At 39.3% G+C, this 18,715-nt stretch overlaps 1 protein-coding gene across 1 annotated transcript in view; it reads left to right on the plus strand.

Annotated features, from left to right (window-relative positions):
* The first annotated feature begins 1,683 nt into the window (after positions 1-1,683).
* USP13 (ubiquitin specific peptidase 13) overlaps positions 1,684-18,715 on the plus strand; it is a 126,307-nt gene continuing 109,275 nt past the window's right edge. Inside the window, exon 1 of the mRNA XM_031957707.1 lies at positions 1,684-2,047. Within this exon, the coding sequence (XP_031813567.1) occupies positions 1,850-2,047 (198 nt within the window). The 5' untranslated portion in view covers positions 1,684-1,849. The remainder of the gene's footprint in view (positions 2,048-18,715) is intronic.

An 18,715-nucleotide genomic window follows, 5' to 3' on the forward strand; every position in this document is an offset into this window, starting at 1 on the left:
CTCTGGTGAGTAAAGGGAAGTCTTGGGATTCTGGAGCTTTGAGTGGCCTTGGTCACCTATGTCTGATCTCCACTCATCTTGAATCCATGTTCATTAGTTCCCTTTCCAGGCATCTGGGTGTGTTTGTGGGAGAGCAAGTCCTGATGACTAGGGGAAATGCTTATAACTGCTGTCCTCTCTATGCTATTAGAGTAAATGCTTTTTTCATGTAAAAACAATTTTTAATCTTCCTTTTAAAAACTGAGTCCCAGTTCTTTCTTCCTTCCTTCTTCTCCTACCCCCTAATGCAAACCAATATAGTTTATACTTTAGAATAAATGATTGTGCTGAAGACCAGACTCTACTGGCTAACTGAGGTAACCTGCCTGCCACTCCTCCCTCCCACAATGCTTTAGCCTCTAGGGGGATAGCAACCCACAGAGTTACTCTTAAAGCACTGGGAGTAGCAAAGGCTCCGCTTCTGAGTACCTAAGTTAGTGCTGATATGAGTGAGCCCTAGGACGAGGGGAGTGTCATGTGGGAGTGGCCCGAATTAAGAAGTCATTGCAACTCTGAGATTGAATTTCTTCTTCTGTAAAATGAGGAAAATCCCAGTGGGGATAATTACGGTCCCCTTTCTCCTCTCCTCCAGGCTGTGGTGAAGAGGGAGTGAGATCACACATGTAACGAGTCCCACACCTACCCCCTTCAGAAGGCATCCCTCGTAATCCCATCCCGGATGGCAGGCCCTCTTTTGGACAGAAGGTCCTTAGATCCGGAGAAGAAATGACTTGTCCACCTTCATTCAGCTAATCAATGACAGAATCACGACTCATACTCTGGGCCTCAGAAGGCCAGATCCAGGGTTCCCTCAGGCTGTCTCTCCATTGACCCTCTCAAAGTCCCCCAAAGTCCCTGTGGCTCTTTGGGCGCCACCCTCCCCTCGGCGCTTTTAGACGCTCTCCTAGGTAACGTCGGAGAGTGGAGTAGTGTATGGTCTGTAAAAAGCGGGTGTGGGACGGGGTGAGCTCTGAGCTCCGGGCCAGCTCCAGCCTGTGCTTCTTAGTCACTTTTCCCTCTCTAGGCCTCATCTCCCCCTTCTGTAAAATGAGGCAGGAGAGGGGAATGGGGCTAAGTGACCTCTTTAAGTCTCTTCCAGCTCTTGTTCTCTGGAAGAAGGGGAAGACAAGCCCATGATTCCTCTCAGGCTAGTGCTGTCATATGAGAAAGGGGCCCGATTCTAAGAGCCCCCACCCCGTGGCCTCTTCTTTCTCCGACTCCATTCTTCCCCCCCTTCACCCCCCTTCACCCTTCTCTCCTTGGGTTCCCTCTCCTTTCTGGAGCTGACCCTCCCTGGCGTCCCTCGTCCTCCCCCCCCCCCCCCCCCCCCCCCCCCCCCCCCCCCCCCCCCCGCCCCCCCCCGCCCCCCCCCCCCCCCCCCCCCCCCCCCCCCCCCCCCCCGCCTCTTTCCTCTGGGCTCGGGGAGCAGATACGCCCCCTCCCCTTCTCTTCTCTCCCCCCTCCCCTCCCCTTTTCTCCTCTCCCCTGCCCTCCCCATCCCTGCCCCTCCTGCCGCTGCCGCCGCGGCCGCTGCAGCTGGTGATGCGATTCGCCATTGGATTAAAAATAGCCTGGTCCCCCTCCCTGCTCTCCCGCGCCCCGCCCCGCCCGGGCTCTGGCCGCCTCGCGCCGCCCGCCTGCCCCCGTCTGCTCGGCCGCCCGGGCCCTGCAGCCCCGCTGCCCTGCCTCAGCCTCTGCCAGCGCCCGTGCCGGTGCCCCAGCGGCCGCCTCTTCCTCGTCCTCGTCGTCCTCCTCCCGCGCCCGGCCCCCGCGCCCGCCCTCCCTCCGGTTCTCCCGCGCGCGCGGAAGCATGCAGCGGGCCGCCCTGTTCGGCAGCCCCGGCGGCGGCCCCGGCGGCGGCAGCGGCCCGGGCCCCGGCCCCGGCCCCGGAAAGATGGCTGCAGGAGACCTCGGGGAGCTGCTGGTCCCTTACATGCCCACCATCCGCGTCCCCAGGTCCGGAGATCGCGTCTACAAGGCGGAGTGCGCTTTCTCCTACGACTCCCCGGTGAGTGCCGGTCAGACGCGGGCTGGGTGGTGGGGGGCGGTGGACGCGGGATGGGGTGGAGTGTGGTGGTGGTGGTGGGGGTCTCCCCGAGTGAGCCATCGATCCCGGCAGCTAGCCCTAGCTAGCGCGGACCACCCTCCCCTCCCCCGCTCCGATTCCTCTCGGGGATGGTGCACAGTTGTGCACCCACCGCGCGCGTCCACTTTGGGGAGCTTTGGAACTGAGCACCCGCCCCTCCAAGCCCCAAACCGTGGGCTGCCGGAGCTGCGGCCGGGACCTCTCCTCCCGAGTCCGCAACCCTAGCGCCCTTTGCTCAGCTGGCTTTCCGGACTAAGGTTTGGGGCCCCTTCACCCACCTCCCAATCCGGCCCCAAGTCCACGAACCCTGCCAAGTGCACGGTCTGGCCCCCGCCCCCAGGGCTGCGGGGAGTGGATAGCACCCGGACACACAACCAGCACCTTCTTTTTCTGGGACTGTCGATTCTCTTTAGGGTTTCCTAGTCCCTTCAGAGTTCCGAGTTCTGTGATTTTTGGTACTTCCCCCCACCCCTTGCTTCCTTTCTGAATGACAGGAAAAAACAGCGCTTTAGCACTAATGGTCGTAGGCTTTCGAGTGCATCACGATTACTTTTCTTTTACTAAACTTCCTTCCCCTTCTTCCCCCCCTTCCTTCCCCCCGACGTGAGGTTTGGGGCTTGAAACATACCAAGACAAATTTGAAAAACTTTAACCCAAATCTTGGCTTCAGTGACTAAGAGAGGAAGTGAAGGCTAGATTACAGTTGTCAGGGCCAAGCACGAGCGGTTGGCTGGTGGCTCGCAGATTTTCATGGTTTTTTTGTGCGTGTGTGAAATTAAAAAAACAAATAAAACCGACCGTGTGTCCCCCTTTGAGGAGTCTGAAAGCACTTCCCAAGTCATTCAGCTGTGTGGCGTTTATCATGACTTTTTGAGGACTGGTTATTTTTACCCACACCCTTTGGAGCTCATATGTCATCCAGCAGGTCTCCCTCTGACTGCAGAGGGAGTTGTATTGGGGAGGGGTGGGGGGTGGGCCGACTGAATCTCTCCATCCTCCCCACTCGGTAACAAAGCAAGAATAACCTTTGTCATTCAGCCCATAGGAAAGGCTGACCAGCTTGTGAGACGCTCCGGAGATTTAGACGATCCAGTCTTACCATTCTGCTAGACTTTCTTTTTGATTTCAAAGTACTTTTTGCTCCCTGGCTGAGTAGGGACATTCATAGGGTCACAGCTTAATGATCTTGTAATCTAACCCTGCTATTTTGCAAATGAGAAAAATGAGACCGGAACTAGTTTTTATGGATCGTGACAATTCCTGAACTCATTTATGACTTTTTGAGTGAAATCACAGGATTGTGGTTGATTATAGGGACCGTCTTTTGCCTTTCTTTGTATCCTCAGGGATTAGTATAGTACTTGACACAGTAGGTGTTTAATAATTGCTTATCGGCTAATGAATTAATGAGCTGGAAGGGACCTAAGAAACTGTTTAGTCCAGACTTTGTCAAGTTACAAGCCAAGAATCTGAGGCCTAGAGAGGTTAGATGACATGTTAGCAAGGGGGCAGAACCAAGCTTTCTCCTGAATAATCTGCTTTGAAATCATGTTTCCCTTTCCATCCATATAAATTGCTCATTTTATTTTAAACTTGAGAAGTCTTTCTGAGACTTTCTAGGACCATCCCTTGAAAACTTGATAGTGGTTCTTTCTTAATCCTCGGGACTCTATTGACCATGATCCCCGAGGCCACTGCCAAGAATGCCATTAGAATTTCTTCCTATCAACAACATAAAATAACTGATTTTGTATCCCTTGATTCCTCACCCTAGTTCCTAAAATGGTTGAGATGACAGATGATGTCCATTACTCAAAGCAACTGACATGTTATGGAGTATTGAAAAGATACTTGGAAACAGGCATTGGAGGGTGCTGGATTTGCAGTCAAGGTTCTGGGTTTTAATCCCAGGGCTGTTGCTTATTACCTAAGTAGTCTTGGGCAAATGACTTTATTTCTCTGAGATTCAATTTTCTCCTTGTTAAAATGGAGAATTTAGATTAGAGGTGTTCTGTATAATCCAGTCTCTCTCTAATGTACAATAGGAAGCTCACAGATGAATGTTTCTTAAAATAAAAGAGTTAGTTAACAGTATTTATTTATTAAACTCCTATTTTTGTGCCACTACTGTGCTGAGTGCTCAGGAGACAAATAAAGGCAAAAACTCAGGATGTTCTCTGAAGTACCTGACAGCCTATTGGGAGAGACAATTAAAAAAAAACTATGTACACATAATATATATTCACCACAAATGGAGATTATTTTAGAGAGGAAAGGCAGTAACATTAAAGAGGGATTGGGGAAGACTTCTTGAGGAGGTTTGAGATTTAGTTGAGACTCCAGGAAATCCAGGAGAAAGGGAAGGAGGGTGGAGGGAGGGAAAGATGGAAAGAGGGAGGGAGGGAGAGAAGGAGAAGGAAGGAGAGAGAGAGAGAAAGAGAGAGAGAGACAGAGAGAGGGAGGGAAGGAGGAAGGGACAGAGGGAGGGAGGGAGAGAGAGAAAGAAAGAGAGAAGGAGGGAAGGAAGGAGGGAAGGAGGGAGAGAAAGAGAAAGAGAGAGAGAGAGAGAGAGAGAGAGAGAGAGAGAAAGAGAACAGTCAGTGAATGGCTGGAATGTTGTGTAATAAGGAGGTCAATATCACTAGATTGAAGAGACAAGGAAAATATATAAAAAGAAGTCTGGAAAGGCAGAAATGGACAAGTTTATAAAAGGCTTAAAAAGCCAAAGATTTTAGATTTGCTCCTGTAGTTGACCAGGAAACTACTGAAGTTTCTTGACTAACAGGGTGATATGGTCAGACTTGAGCTTTAGGGATTTCAGATTGACAAATAAGTGAAGGGAGACCAGGCAGCAGCCCAGGCAGGAGGTAATTGGGGGTGGGGGGGGACCTGCACTCAGGTAGTCGGGTGTCAGAGGAGCAAAGGGAAAATGGAGAAGAGATGTTACAGAATTGTTTAGAATGATACAATGTGGCAAACAGCTTGTCTTGGAAATAAGCATTTTAGTGTCTGTCCTGATCTGGACAAAGAGAATGTTTATAAGAGAAAAGCATGTTCAATTCAAACCAACAATTATCTTTTCAGCACCTACTCTTTGCAGGACTATCTTACTGGTGCTGAGGATGTAGAAACATAAAAATCGGTCCCTGCCCTCTGGGAGCAGAGTGGAGCATATACACAGAGAAGTAATTACAATTTATATAGAAAGTAATTGCCCAGGTTGGATGACAGCAAGAGAGGGCCAGCAATTGAGAAGATCAAGAAAGTTCTCCTTAGGAAGGAGCATTTGACATTTAAGTTCAAATTAGCATAAATCAGAGGGCAGCTAGGTGGCACAGTGGACAGAGCACCAGTCCTGAAATCAGGAGGACCCGAGTTCAAATCTGGTCTCAGACACTTAACACTTCCTAGCTATGTGACCTGGGCAAGTCACTAAATCCCAATTGCCTCAGGAAAAAAAAAAAAAAAAAGCATAAGTCACTTAGCTGTTCTCAACCTCAGTTTCCTCAACTGTAAAATGGATCTAAAAATAGAACTGAAGTCAAAGGGTTGTTGTGAGGATCACATGACAACATATGCAACATGCATATACCATGACAAATGGTATAGTGTTATAGCTATTGTTATTAATGTAAGCTTGGAGCTAGGAGGGATCTCAGACCAAGGTAGCCATAGTAGTAACAATAGCTAACATTTGTATAGTGACTACTCTTGGCCAGGCACTGTGCCAAGCTTTTTACAATTATTATCTCATTTGATCCTCACATTAGTCCTATAAATTTGGTGCTATTATTACCTTTATTTAAAGATAGAGAAACTGAGGCAGAATGGTTAAATGACTTGGTTAGGGTCATACAGCTAGTAAAGTAGTAGAATTGAGATATGAATTCACTGCTTCTGATTCCAAATAAAGTAATCTTGTCAATGACCCACATTCTCTTCCACTTCCCAGGGAGGGCTCTTTGACAAGGATGGTGAATTCAACATATTTTGTTAATCTGTATGTTAGACAAGGAGGAAAGGGGGAAGATTTGTGTGTGTGTGTGTGTGTGTGTGTGTGTGTGTGTGTGTGTGTGTGTGTGTTTTAAAGAAAGGGAGGCTTGATGGAGAGGTTAGAGAACTGGCTTTTGTTGTTCAGTCACTCTTCATGACTCTGTGTACCATAGAATGCCAATATTGTCCCATGGGATTTTCTTGGCGAAGGTACTAAAGTGATTTGCCATTTCTCCATTTAATGGATAACACAAACAGAGGTTAAGTTACTTCTCCAGGATCACAAAGCTAGTAAATGTCCAAGACCATATTTGAACTGGCCTTAGAATTACATCTGAATTAAGTCCTGCCTCTGATACGTACTGATTGTGGAACTCTGGACAAGTGACTTAAGTTCTCACTGCCCCAAGATGCTCTTCTGATTCCAAATTGCAGAGTAACTCCTAGACCTACACTGGTGGAACAAGGTTCCTGACTGGGAATTCCCTGTAAATCCCAGGGATTTACTTCAAAAAGAAGAAAGTTCCATAGTCTTTAATGTAGTTTAGTGTTTGATGAGGTGTTTTTGGAGAAAAACAACTTTTTATGAGGCTCTTCAACTCTAGAGAACTATTTGGAATCACATTTTTCGTATAATTTTCTTGCTCTTAAATCAATTTTTGGAGGTTTAGATAATAAGATTTAAAGGTGTGTGTGGGGGGAATATTAAAGATGATCTGATCCAACCTTTTCATTTTTATTGCCGAGGAAACCTAAGCCCAGAGAGATGGTCACTATGCTTATAAATTTCTGGGATTCACACCCTGGTCTTCTGACTTTCCATGTCCTCCTGGTACCTTAGAGAATATGAGGCTGCCATTTTGGACTGGCCTTCCATCTTCTCAAAGAACTCTCTCTTATATCAGATCATCATGTGATGTCTTAAATCAGAGCCGAGCTAATCTGTTTAAATGCCACAAAGATCAATAATCTTCGTTGCCATATTAAGCCATGTTCTACCCCTGTTGAATTAACTGTGTTCATATTTTCAAGCTCTGCTACTTTGGGGTGAAAATTTTGTTTTATTGAAATGTGTGTGTGTGTTTTATCTTCAAAGCAGATAAGGTATATACGCCTGTTTCTGCTTTCAGATATCACTTTCAACTTTATGAGCCAATGGGGAGTCTTGTGGCATACTGCTATTATTACTACTACAACTATTATTACTACTGTTGTTGCTACTATTCCTACTGTTGCTACTAGCTGGTATTTATATAAAATTTTAAAATTTGCTAAGTGCTTTACAGATATCTCATTTTATCCCTACAACAATTCTGACAGGTAGATACTATAATTATCCTCATTTTCCAAATGTGGAAACTTCCTGATTTTAAGACTTCCTGATTCCAAGCCCAAGGCTTAATTTTCTGTGCTACCTGAAAACCACCAATAAAACTGTTTGAATGGCCCTGATATTGGGAGAGGCTGTGACATCATCTTGATCTTTGATTATCATTAAATGAGGGTCCTCTCTACCAAACTTGATTCTTCTGCTTGCCTGTAGTAACCCCTTTTCCAACTAGGACATGATTTCCCCCCTTTCCTAATCTTCTAAATGTTTTCTCTCCTCATTTAAACATTTACCAAAATAACACATCTTTCCCTAAACAGTTTTGGGATTGATCAGAGAACTGATCACCTCCTTATCCCTGTTCTTGGTGGTCATAGGTTGCTGATATTTTCTCACCCATAATTCCACCAGCATAATCACAGAGTTGGAAAAGAACCTTAGAGGTCCTGTCTCACCCCTCAACCCATGTCTGAACAAGGTTATGGGTAGCTGACTGTGGAAATAAAAGTACTTCTAATCTCATGAAGTTTGTCAGTCAGTCAACAGGCTTTTATTAAACACCTCCTATGTCACAAAAATGGTTCCTGTTCTCTGGGACAATCTAAAGGGCTGGCAATTTGTAAATAACTATGTACATACAAGATTTAACCAGAGAAAATAGAGATAATCTCAGAGAGAAAGGTAGGAAAGGACCAGATTATGAATAGCTTTAAAAACCAAACAGAAACTTTATATTTGTTCTTGAAGGTAACAGAGAGCCATTGGAGTTGATTGAATAGTGGGACGACGTGAGCAGCCCTGCACTTTGTCTGCTGACTGGAGGTTGGAGGCAGGGTCATTGTAAGTGAGGTGATGAAGCCTTTGTATCAGAGTGGTGGCTCTGTGAGTGTTCAGAATGTGGAGGATACAAGAGATATTGGGAACATAGAAATGACAAGATTTGGCAACAGATTGGATATGTGAGGGATGTTGATCCCTAATCCTTAAAGGTGACTCACTCTTGATTTATATTCAGTGTGTAGGGTAGCAATTAGTAGTTTATACTTGCACAATGGGGTGTGAGTTGTAGTAGATGAAGAGTTTGGATTCAGGAATCCTAAAGTCACACATTTAGACTAGAAGAGACTTTAAAAATGATTATGTCCAATCATGCCATTTCCCTTCACAGCTACCAAAAGGTGATTTATTTATCCATAGAAGAGGAAAGATAATTAGAGCAGGGTGAGGATATTTATTCACGGTGTAGATGATTCATGTGCGCAAAGCTTTCTTGCCCTGATGTTGGTCTATGTTCTGGAGCCTGAGAAAAAAGCTCTACTGTCCTGAATGCCAATCCCCTCTTATAATTCCCTTAAGGTGTGTATACCTGTTTCTGCTTTTAGATAGCACTCTTCCCCTTACAGAAGAGGAAGGTGAGACTGAGTAGATGAAATTATTTAGGTCGTACAAGTAAGCTACCAGTTGTTTTTCAGTCCTGTCTCTTGGGGTTTTCTTGGCAAAGAAGCTGGAGTGGTATGCCATTTCCTTCTCTAACTCATTTAAATTAAAAAAATATTATAAATTTAAAAAATTATATATTTAAAATATTTATTAATATTAAAACAATAAAATATTAAAACTATTATATAGAATATAAAATATTATAAAAAATATATTCAAGTTCTATTTCTCCCTCCCTCCTTGAGACAGTAAGCAATCAGAGAATATGTGCGATTATGTAAAACATTTCCATATTTGTCATTTTGTAGAAGAAGACTCAAATAAAAGAAAAACAATAAATGAAAGTGAAAAATAGTATGCCTCACTTTGTATTCAGTCAATTCCTTCTCTGGAGGTGGATAGTATGCTTCATCAATAGTCCTCTGGGATCACTATTGCTGAGAATAGCTAAATCATTCACAGTTCTTCATCAAACAGTAGTTCTTTAACTATACAACTGTTCTCCTGGCTATGTTCACTTCACTATGCATGTTTGTGTAACTCTTTCCAAGTTTTTTCTGAAAGTAATCCTGCTTCTCATTTCTTACAATACAATGATACTCCATTCCAATCATATACCACAGCTTGTTTAGACTTTCCCCAGTCGATGGGTATCCCTTTGATTTCTAATTCTTAGCCATCACAAAAAGAGCTGCAATAAATATTTTTGTACAAATAAGTTCTCCCCCCCCCCCTTTTTTTTGGATACTTATGGGATATAGACTTAGCAGTGGTATTTCTGTGGTATTTCATTAAAATGCTCCTACTTATTAGCACACAATTGAGCAAAATAGCTCCTAATAATTGTCTTAATTTCTTCTTCATCAGTAGTGAGTTCACCCCTTTCATTTTTGATGCTAGTAATTTGGTTTTCTTTCCTTTTTTAATCAAATTAACAAATAATTTATCTATTTTATTTGTTTTCTTTTTTTCACAAAATCAGTTTCTACATTTATTTATTCAATACTTTTTTCTTTTTAATCATTTTTTTCTTTTTAAAAACTTTTTAAATTTATTTTTTTTCTGGTTATACATGTATATTAAGTTTTTGTGATACACATTTCTTTATGAATCATGTTGAAAGAAAAAAATCAGAACAAAAGGGGAAAAAACCACAGAAGAGAAAAAAAACAGAAAAAAGAAGTGAACATAGCATGTGTTGATTTGCCTTCAGTCTCCATAGTTCTCTCTTTTGGACACAGATGGTGTTTTCTATCCAAAGTTTATTGAGATTGCCTCCTATTACTGAATCACTGAAAAGAACCAAGGCTTTCATAGTTGGTTATCATCGTACAATCTTGCTGTTACTGTATATGATGTATTTCTGGTTCTGCTTGTTTCACTCAGCATCAGTTCATGTAAATCTTTCCAGGTCTTTCTAAAATTAGCTTGATTTTTTTTATAGAACAATAATATTCCATTACCTTTATATACCACTTTATTCAGCCATTCCCCAATTGATGGACATCTAATAATTTTTAAATTCTTTGCTACCACAAAAAAGAGCTGCTACAAACATTTTTGCACATGTGGATCCTTTCCCCTTTTTTATGACTGTTTTCCTTGAGATACAGACCCAGTATTGGCATTGCTGGATCAAAGAGTATTTACAGTTTATAGCCCTTTGGGCACAGTTCCAAATTGCTCTCCAGAATGGTTAGGTCATTTCACAACTCCATCAACAATGTTTTTCTACATCCTCTCCAACATTTATAATTATCTTTTCCTGTCATGTTAGCCAATCTTAGAGGTATGAGGTGGTACCTCAGAGTTGATTAATTTGTAGTCCTATTATCAAGAGTGATTTAGAACATTTTTTCACATGACTATAAATAGCTTTAATTTAATCACCTGAAAATTGTTCATATCCTTTGACTATCAATTGCAGAATGATTTGTATTCTTATAAATTTGACACAGTTCTTTATATATTTTAGAAATGACACCTTTATCAGAAACACTGGTTGTAAAAAATTCCCCCCCCCAGCTTTTTATTTCCCTTTTAATCTCGTTTCTGTTGGTTTTGTTGGTGCAAAACCTTTTTAATTTAATATAATCAAAGTTGTTCATTTTGCATTTCATAATGTTCTCTAGTTCTTGTTTGCTCACAAATTGCTCTCTTCTCCAAAGACCTGATAAATTATCCCTTGCTCTCTTAATTTACTTATGGTATCACCTTTTATACCAAATCATGACTCATTTTGATCTTATTTGGTATGGGGATTGAAATATAGGTCTATGCCAAGTTTCTGACATATTATTTTCCAGTTTTCCCAGCAGTATATGTGATACAGTGAGTTCTTATCTCAGAAGCTGGAGTTTGGGGGTTTATCAAATATTAGAATACTTTAGTCATTGGTTATTGATTAGATTTTCAGACTTGCTGGCATACAGTTGGGCAAAATAACTCCTAATTATTATTATAATTTCTTTTTCAATGTTGGTAAGTTCATCCTTTTCATTTTTGATGCTGGTCATTTAGTTTCTTTCTTTCCTTTTTCTAATCAAATTAACAAAAGGTTTATCTTATTTTTTTTATAAAACCAGCTCTTAGTTTTATTAATTAGGTCAATAATTTTCTTAGTTTCAATTTTATTAATCTCCTTTGATTTTCAGAATTTCTAATTTGGTATTTAATTGAGGATTTTAATTTGTTCTTTTCCTAGCTTTTTTAGTTGCATTCTCAATTCATTGATGTTCTCTTTCTCTATTTTATTCATGCAACTCTTTAGAGATAAAAAATTTCCCCTAAGAAATGCTTTGGCTACATCTCATAGGTTTTGGTATCAATTCTTTTCTTACTTTCAATCTTATTAATTTTTCTTTTGATTTTTGGTATTTCCTATTTGGCATTAAATATTTTTCTATTCTTTTAGTTGCACTTCAAATTCATTGATTCATTTTTTCTCTATTTTATCGATGGAAGCAATTACATATATGAATTTTCCCTTAAATATCTCTTTGACCGCATCCCATAAATTTGGGTATATTGTCTCATTTTGTCATTTTCTTTGATGAAATTATTGATTGTTTCTATGATTTGTTCCTTCACCCACTTGTTTTTAAGTATTAAATGATTTAATTTCCAATTAGTTTTAATCTCTCTATGTCCATTATTGAATATAATTTTTATTGCACTATGATCTAAAAAGTATGCCTTTGCTATTTCTGCTTTTTTTTTGCATTTGTGAATTTTTTGTGTCTTAATACATAGTCAGTTTTTGTCTAGTTGTCATGTACTACTGAGAAAAAGATATATTCCTTTTTGCTGCTATTCAGTTTTCTTCAGAGTGCTATCATATCTAACTTTTTCAGAATTTTATTCACCACCTTAATTTCTTTCTTGTTTTTTTTGACTAGATAAGATAAGATAGATTAGATAAACAAGATATAGTTTCTTTACTTATCTCGTTTAATTAGATCTAGTTTTGCTTTTGCCTTGTCTGAGATTATGATTGCTACCTCTGCTTTCTTTGCTTCATCCTGAAACATAATAGATTTTGCTCCAGCCTGTTCCTTTTATTTTGTGTATCTTTTTGCTTCAAATATATTTCTTGTAAAAAACATATTGTAGGGTTTTGGTTTTTAATCCATTTTGCTATCCACTTTTCTCTTATGGGTGACTCCATCTCATTCACATTTATAATTATGATAATTGTGTTGTTTTTCTCTCCATGCTATTTTTTGTTTATTTATCATCCTTTCTGTCTTATTCCTTCCCTTCTCACAAGTGTTTTGCTTCTGATCACTATCTTCTCCAATGTACCTTCTCTTTTATTAGTTCCTCCTCTTCCTTCCATTATCTCCATGCCTTTTTAATTGCAAATAGGATTAAATAGATTTCTATATCCAAATGAGTGTGTATGTTATTTCCTTTTTGAGACAATTTTGATGAGTGAGCTTTAAGCTTTGCCTGCCACTTCCCATCCTTCTTCCCCAAATCTTCCCCTCCATTATAATATCTTCTCCATCCCTCTTTTATGTAGCATAGTTTAACCCCATTCAGTCTCCCCCTTCTTCTTCCAATACAATTTTTTTCTTACTATTTATTTATTTTTTGGGGGGTATTATTCCATCAAAGTCACTTTATATCCATACCTTATGTCTACATAGATTCCTTCTAATTGCTTTTATAGTAATAAAGTTGAGTTACATATATTATCTTGCTATACAGAAATGTAAAGTCTAACCTTATTGAATTTGTTTTTCTTATTTCTTTTTTACCTTTTTATGTTTCCTTTGAGTCTTGTGTTTTTAATTCATTTTTGGTCTTTTGATTGGAAATGCTTGAAAATTCTCTATTTCCTTTGAAAGATTATGTTCATGTTGCTGCATACATAATTCTTTGTTGTAATCCTAACTCCTTTGCCCTTCAGTATGTCATGTTACAAATACTCTGGTTCTTTAGTGTGGAAGCTTCCAAATTCCAGTTCGTTTTTACAAATGAAGAAACTGAGGCAAACATGGTTAAATGTTTTGCCCAAATCACATATCTAGTCACATAGATCACACAAAGTCACACAGATAGTTAGTCTCTAAAATTATATTTGAACTCAGGAAGATGAATCTTCCTGACTTCAGGACCATTTCTTTATCCACTGAGATACTTAGCTGCCAAGATTCAAACTCATTTCTGTTTGACCCCAGGTCCAAGGCTTTATTTGTTATACCTCTGTGTTGTATCTAAAGAATGACACACAAACACTGTGTTGACACACAAAGAAAAGTTATGTAGATTGTAAAGAGCTGGAAAGTACATGAAGAATCAAAACTTCAGGCCTTCCACTCCATTCCTTAATTTTTTTTTCTTTTTACCAATGAGGAAACTGAGGTTTCTGGTGGTCACTTGTCCTAGGTCAGATAGGGAGGAAGTGGTCAGCAGAGCTGGGATCAGGTCCAGCAGCCCTAACCTCTTATTTTGTGGGATTGTCTCTCCTTTGAAGAGACTCTAATAAGAAAATAAATTATAGGAACATTCTGTATTCCTTGTTGGCACTTGAAAAGATGGATGGCTTGATCCCTTGGGAAAAAAGAGGTCCTCATGAACTGCTCTGGCTGAAAGATTCATGTCTTGGTGGTTAACTTTCAGATAGTGAGCCCTCCACACTTGGCAGGACCAATCTTCACATAACGACTCAGAGCCTATTGTTGGATTTGATAATAATATTAATACTTATAATGGCCAGCTTTAACATAGCACTTTAAGGTTTACAAACCACTTTTTATAAATATTCTCTCATTTGATCTTCCCAGCAGCCTCAGGAAGTAGGTACTATGATCATCCCTATTTTATAGATGCCGAAACGGAGGCAAACCTGCCTGCAGTCACATAAAGTCCGAGGCTGTATTTGAACTTGGGTCCTTCTCATCCTTTAAAGCAATCTTAATGCAGTGGATCCTAGCTTTTTAGGATTTTTGACACCTCACCATTACTTGATTTCAAGATTTACTTTCCCTCTTCTCAAAACTCCAAAACATTGCTAGATCTAGGAATTCCTTAATGTAGGATCTGTTCAACGTTGCAGATTGCAATTCATTCATGTTTGCCATTCCTGGGTAGTTCTCTAGTAAATTCTCCACTTGCAGTGCCTCCTCTCCTGTTGAAAGTTACCCTACTAGATTGACATTATTTAGATATCGATAATGCAAATAGATTAGCTGTTGTATATTCTTTTCTCTTATTTTGTGACTGTCCCATTATTTCTTATGGTTCTACATTTTTTTCCTTGATATGCCTTTTTTGATGTACAAATTAAAATATTTGTGTAAACACACATATGCTTATATAGTCAATTTAAAGTGAATTAACATTAATTTTACTTCAGCTATTGGAGAATTCTGTAGTTCTTTTTAAGATAATTGAGAACATTGTGAGTTTTGGAACTCCCCATACAAATACCACTTAGTGGAGGTAGAGATAGTACCATATGGAAATGAGATGAAAAAAATCAGGTAATTAGCTGGAAAAAAAGAAGAATCAGAGGATATATCCTCTGATATTTGATGATCAAATATTTGAAACATTGACACATCATAGAGGGATTTGATTTCTTGTATGGCCCCAGGGGGAAGAGTGAGAACAATGGGTAGGTTGGTGAGAAGCAAATTGAGGCTAGATATCAGGAAAAGCTGACCTCTGTTCAGAAGTGGACTTTTTCACCTTGGAAATTTTCAAAGTAGAGGCCAAAAACCACTTTTTGGATGTGTTTTAGAGGGAATTTTTATTCAGATAGGATAAGAAAGGATAGGCTCCAAGATTTCCTATAATTCTGTGATTCTTTGGTTCTGGGCACGTCATTTAGAAAGAACATTGATAAGCTTGACAAGACTGCTTGGAGTGTGATAAAGGGTCTGGGCATAATGACATGATAACCTGTTAAAGCAATTGGGAATGTTCATCTAGAAAGGAGAGTTTAAGGGCACATGATAGCTTTCTTAAGGAAAAGGGATTTGCTTTTTTTCTTTTGGTTTCAGAGGATGCAGATGTTGAAGTTTATGGTTGATGTCAGGAAAAAAACTCCTAATCATATGATAATTCCTTACCCATCAGACTGGAATGGCCTGCCTTATGAGGTAGCAAATTCTGTATCACTGGAGTTTTTAAGCAAAGTTGGGATGAATACTTGTTGAGAATACTGTAGAGAGGATTCATATTTGGATGAACTGGATGAATCCTCCAACTCTTGAGATTCTGGGGCATCAGGAAGTTCAGGTGATAGGCTTCTCTTTTCTGGAAAAATTACTTGAGAAGAGAGTAAGCCATTTTTCTTGCTTTATCTTTGATTCTAATAATAATGGTAACAACAATAGGTAATATGTCTATAGTACTTTAGGTTTGCAAGCTATCATTATCATTCTTGATCCTTGTGACCATTCAGTGAAGTAGGCACTGTTCTTATCTTCATTTTACATATGGAAAAACTGAGGCAGAAAGAGGTTAAGTTACTTGTTCAGCATCACTTAGCAAATAAGCTTTTGAAGCAATTGTTTAACTCAGAACTTTTAAGAGGTCCTCTATTGCCTGTCCTTCTGTTGTTTTTTTATTCAATGACCAGCATTATTTTTCTTGCAGTTGGTTCCTTTATACTTCAGCACAAATGATTATAATTTTTCTCAATTATATTTAAATTTTCTAATTACATGTAAAGATAGACTTCTACATCCATTTTTGTAAATTTATTGAACTGCCATTTTTCTTTCTTCTTCCTTCCTCCCCCCTTCTTTCTTTCTTCCCTCTCTTCCCTTCCCTCTCCCCAAGACAACAATCAATTTGATATAGATTATACTTGTACAATAATTTTAAATATACTTCCATATTAGTCACATTGCAAAAGAAAAGAAAAACAACAAACGTGAAAAAAAAAACACAAGAAAGAAAAAGCAAACAAACAAAAAAGATGAAAATTGGTATGCTTCGATCTGCATTCAGTCTCTATAGTTTTCCCTCTGGGTGCAGATGACATTTTCCATCCCAAGTCTATTGAAATTGTCTTGAATCATTCTATTGCTGAGAAGAGCTAAGTCTATCATAGTTGATTATCACATAATTTTGTTACAGTGTATAGTGTTCTCCTGGTTCTGCTCACTTCACTTGGTATCAGTTCATACAAGTTTTTCCAGGCTTTTCTGAAATCAGCCTGCTCATCATTTTTTTATGATATTCCATTCCATTCATATATCATAATGGATTCAGCCATTTCTCAATTGATGGACATTCCCTCAATTTCCAGTTGAGAACACCATAAAAACAACTGCTACCACAATTTTTGCACATGTGGGTCCTTTCCCCTCTTTTATGCTCTCTTTGGAATACAGACTCAGGAGCAGTGCTAATGATTATGAAGCTGTTTGCCTTTTTGTTTGGGCAGTGTCAAATGTAAAAAGGTACTGGCTTGGAATTTTTAAATAGAAAAGATAGTTCTTTCTCTTCAGCCTTACTGAGAAGAAAGTCAACTTCTAAGTAACTGCTGGCATCTGTGTGATCAGCTACTGGACAGATATTAAGCAAGAGTGGGGGAACTCTTGTTTTTCTTGAAATTATAAACTACTAGAGAAGGGAGAAAATAACAAAAGTAGCAAAGGAAAGGGTATTTCTCGATAATTAGATAATTATTAATAACACTTGAGATATGCTCTAATATAAATTTTGAGTCCTACTTGTTTCTCAACTCATTTAAAGAATCCTTTTCATTAATCTCATTAAAAAATAAAATTGGTCTTTCCCTCCCTTTACAGAAGGAGGGAAAATACCAGTGTATTATTTTAAAAAAAGTTTAGGCAGTTTCTGTTCTTAAAATGGGGCTATGTTTCCAAAATTCATTTCATAATCTCACAGACTATGAGACCAAAAAAATTTGATAATTTTTGGCCTAGAGCATTTATCTAGGGTCATATGGTCAACTGATTAGAATTGGAACTGGAAAGCCTGTTAGAAGTCATTTAGACCAGAGGTGTCAATTGTGGTCTGCAACACTCCTGAGTGGGGTGCCAGATTAGAATGTGATTGGGAAAATTAAAAAAAAGTAATAATGTAATAGATTATATGTAACATTAATATGTGGTTTTCTAAGGCAGTTTGTGGTTTTTAGGGATCATGTATGGTTTTAGTGGTTCCTGTTTCTATTTGTTTGAGGTCACTGATGTTGGCCACTTCCCTCATTTTATGCATGTGGAAAATGAAATCTAAAGGGGGAAGTGACTTGTTCAAGATTACTCGAAGCAGCAAAGCTTGATTCAGTCCCAGGTTCTTTAACTTTGAAGCCTTTTAATTAAAGTGACTCTTCCTTAAAAATCTTCAGGCAAAGTCTAGAGGATCTTTGTGAGATATGTTGGATATATATGTCCACATATACATTGGACTAAATGGTCACTGAGGTATCCTCCAGCTCTGAGATTCTCCTTTCATCTTATTGAGCAACTAGATACCATCTTTAAAGAAATAGGGAAGCTGCCTCTGATTGTGTTGTTTGAATGAATGAATGAAAATAGATTTGCTAAGGGTTTATAATGTGCTAAGGATACAAATAGAAATCATTCCCTGATTTCAAGGAACTCTCACTTTAGTTGGGAGAGATAGCACATATAAGAGAAGTGAGCTGTTAATAACACGGTGGATGACAAGGACCAAGGAGTCTTTGAAGCACATTTGGAAGTCAAATGGTCAAAAAGGGATTATATTTGATGATTTCCAACCTGAATAAACATGTCACTCTTGGGTTCCTGGCTGCTTCTCATGTTTGACATCCTATGAAGTCTGAGTGGGCTAAGGAGGGGTGAATGGATATTCACGGATTTTTTTCTGGGATATATTTTTAATATACAATATAATATATTTTAAAATAAAATATATATTAAAAAATTAAGTTGGGACATTCAATAGATAGTTTTTAGAGCTTAACATAGCACTTTGTTGTTCACAGTTTATTCACCTGGGTGAGGATGTCCAGGGTACACTTGTGTGACTTTGGGCATCTTCCTCTTGCTGGGTCTAGTTTACTTTAGGTGGGATAGCGGATAACATGCTGGACTTGTCAGAAAGACCTCCAACTCAAAACTTGTCTTACCAATGTTAGTCATTTAACCTCTCTCTGCTTCCGTTTTCCTATCTGTAAAATGGAGAGACTAATAGTACCTACCACTCAGAATTATTGTAAGAATCAAATGATATAATGTATGAAAAATGATACAAAACCTGAAAGTGCTACATAAATGTTAGCTATTATTATGATGAATATGTTAGCCATATGTTATAATATTAACCATAATAATTATAGTTATGGTTAGCATAGC

Source organism: Sarcophilus harrisii, chromosome 3 (assembly GCF_902635505.1).
Source record: "Sarcophilus harrisii chromosome 3, mSarHar1.11, whole genome shotgun sequence".
NCBI lineage: Eukaryota > Metazoa > Chordata > Mammalia > Dasyuromorphia > Dasyuridae > Sarcophilus > Sarcophilus harrisii.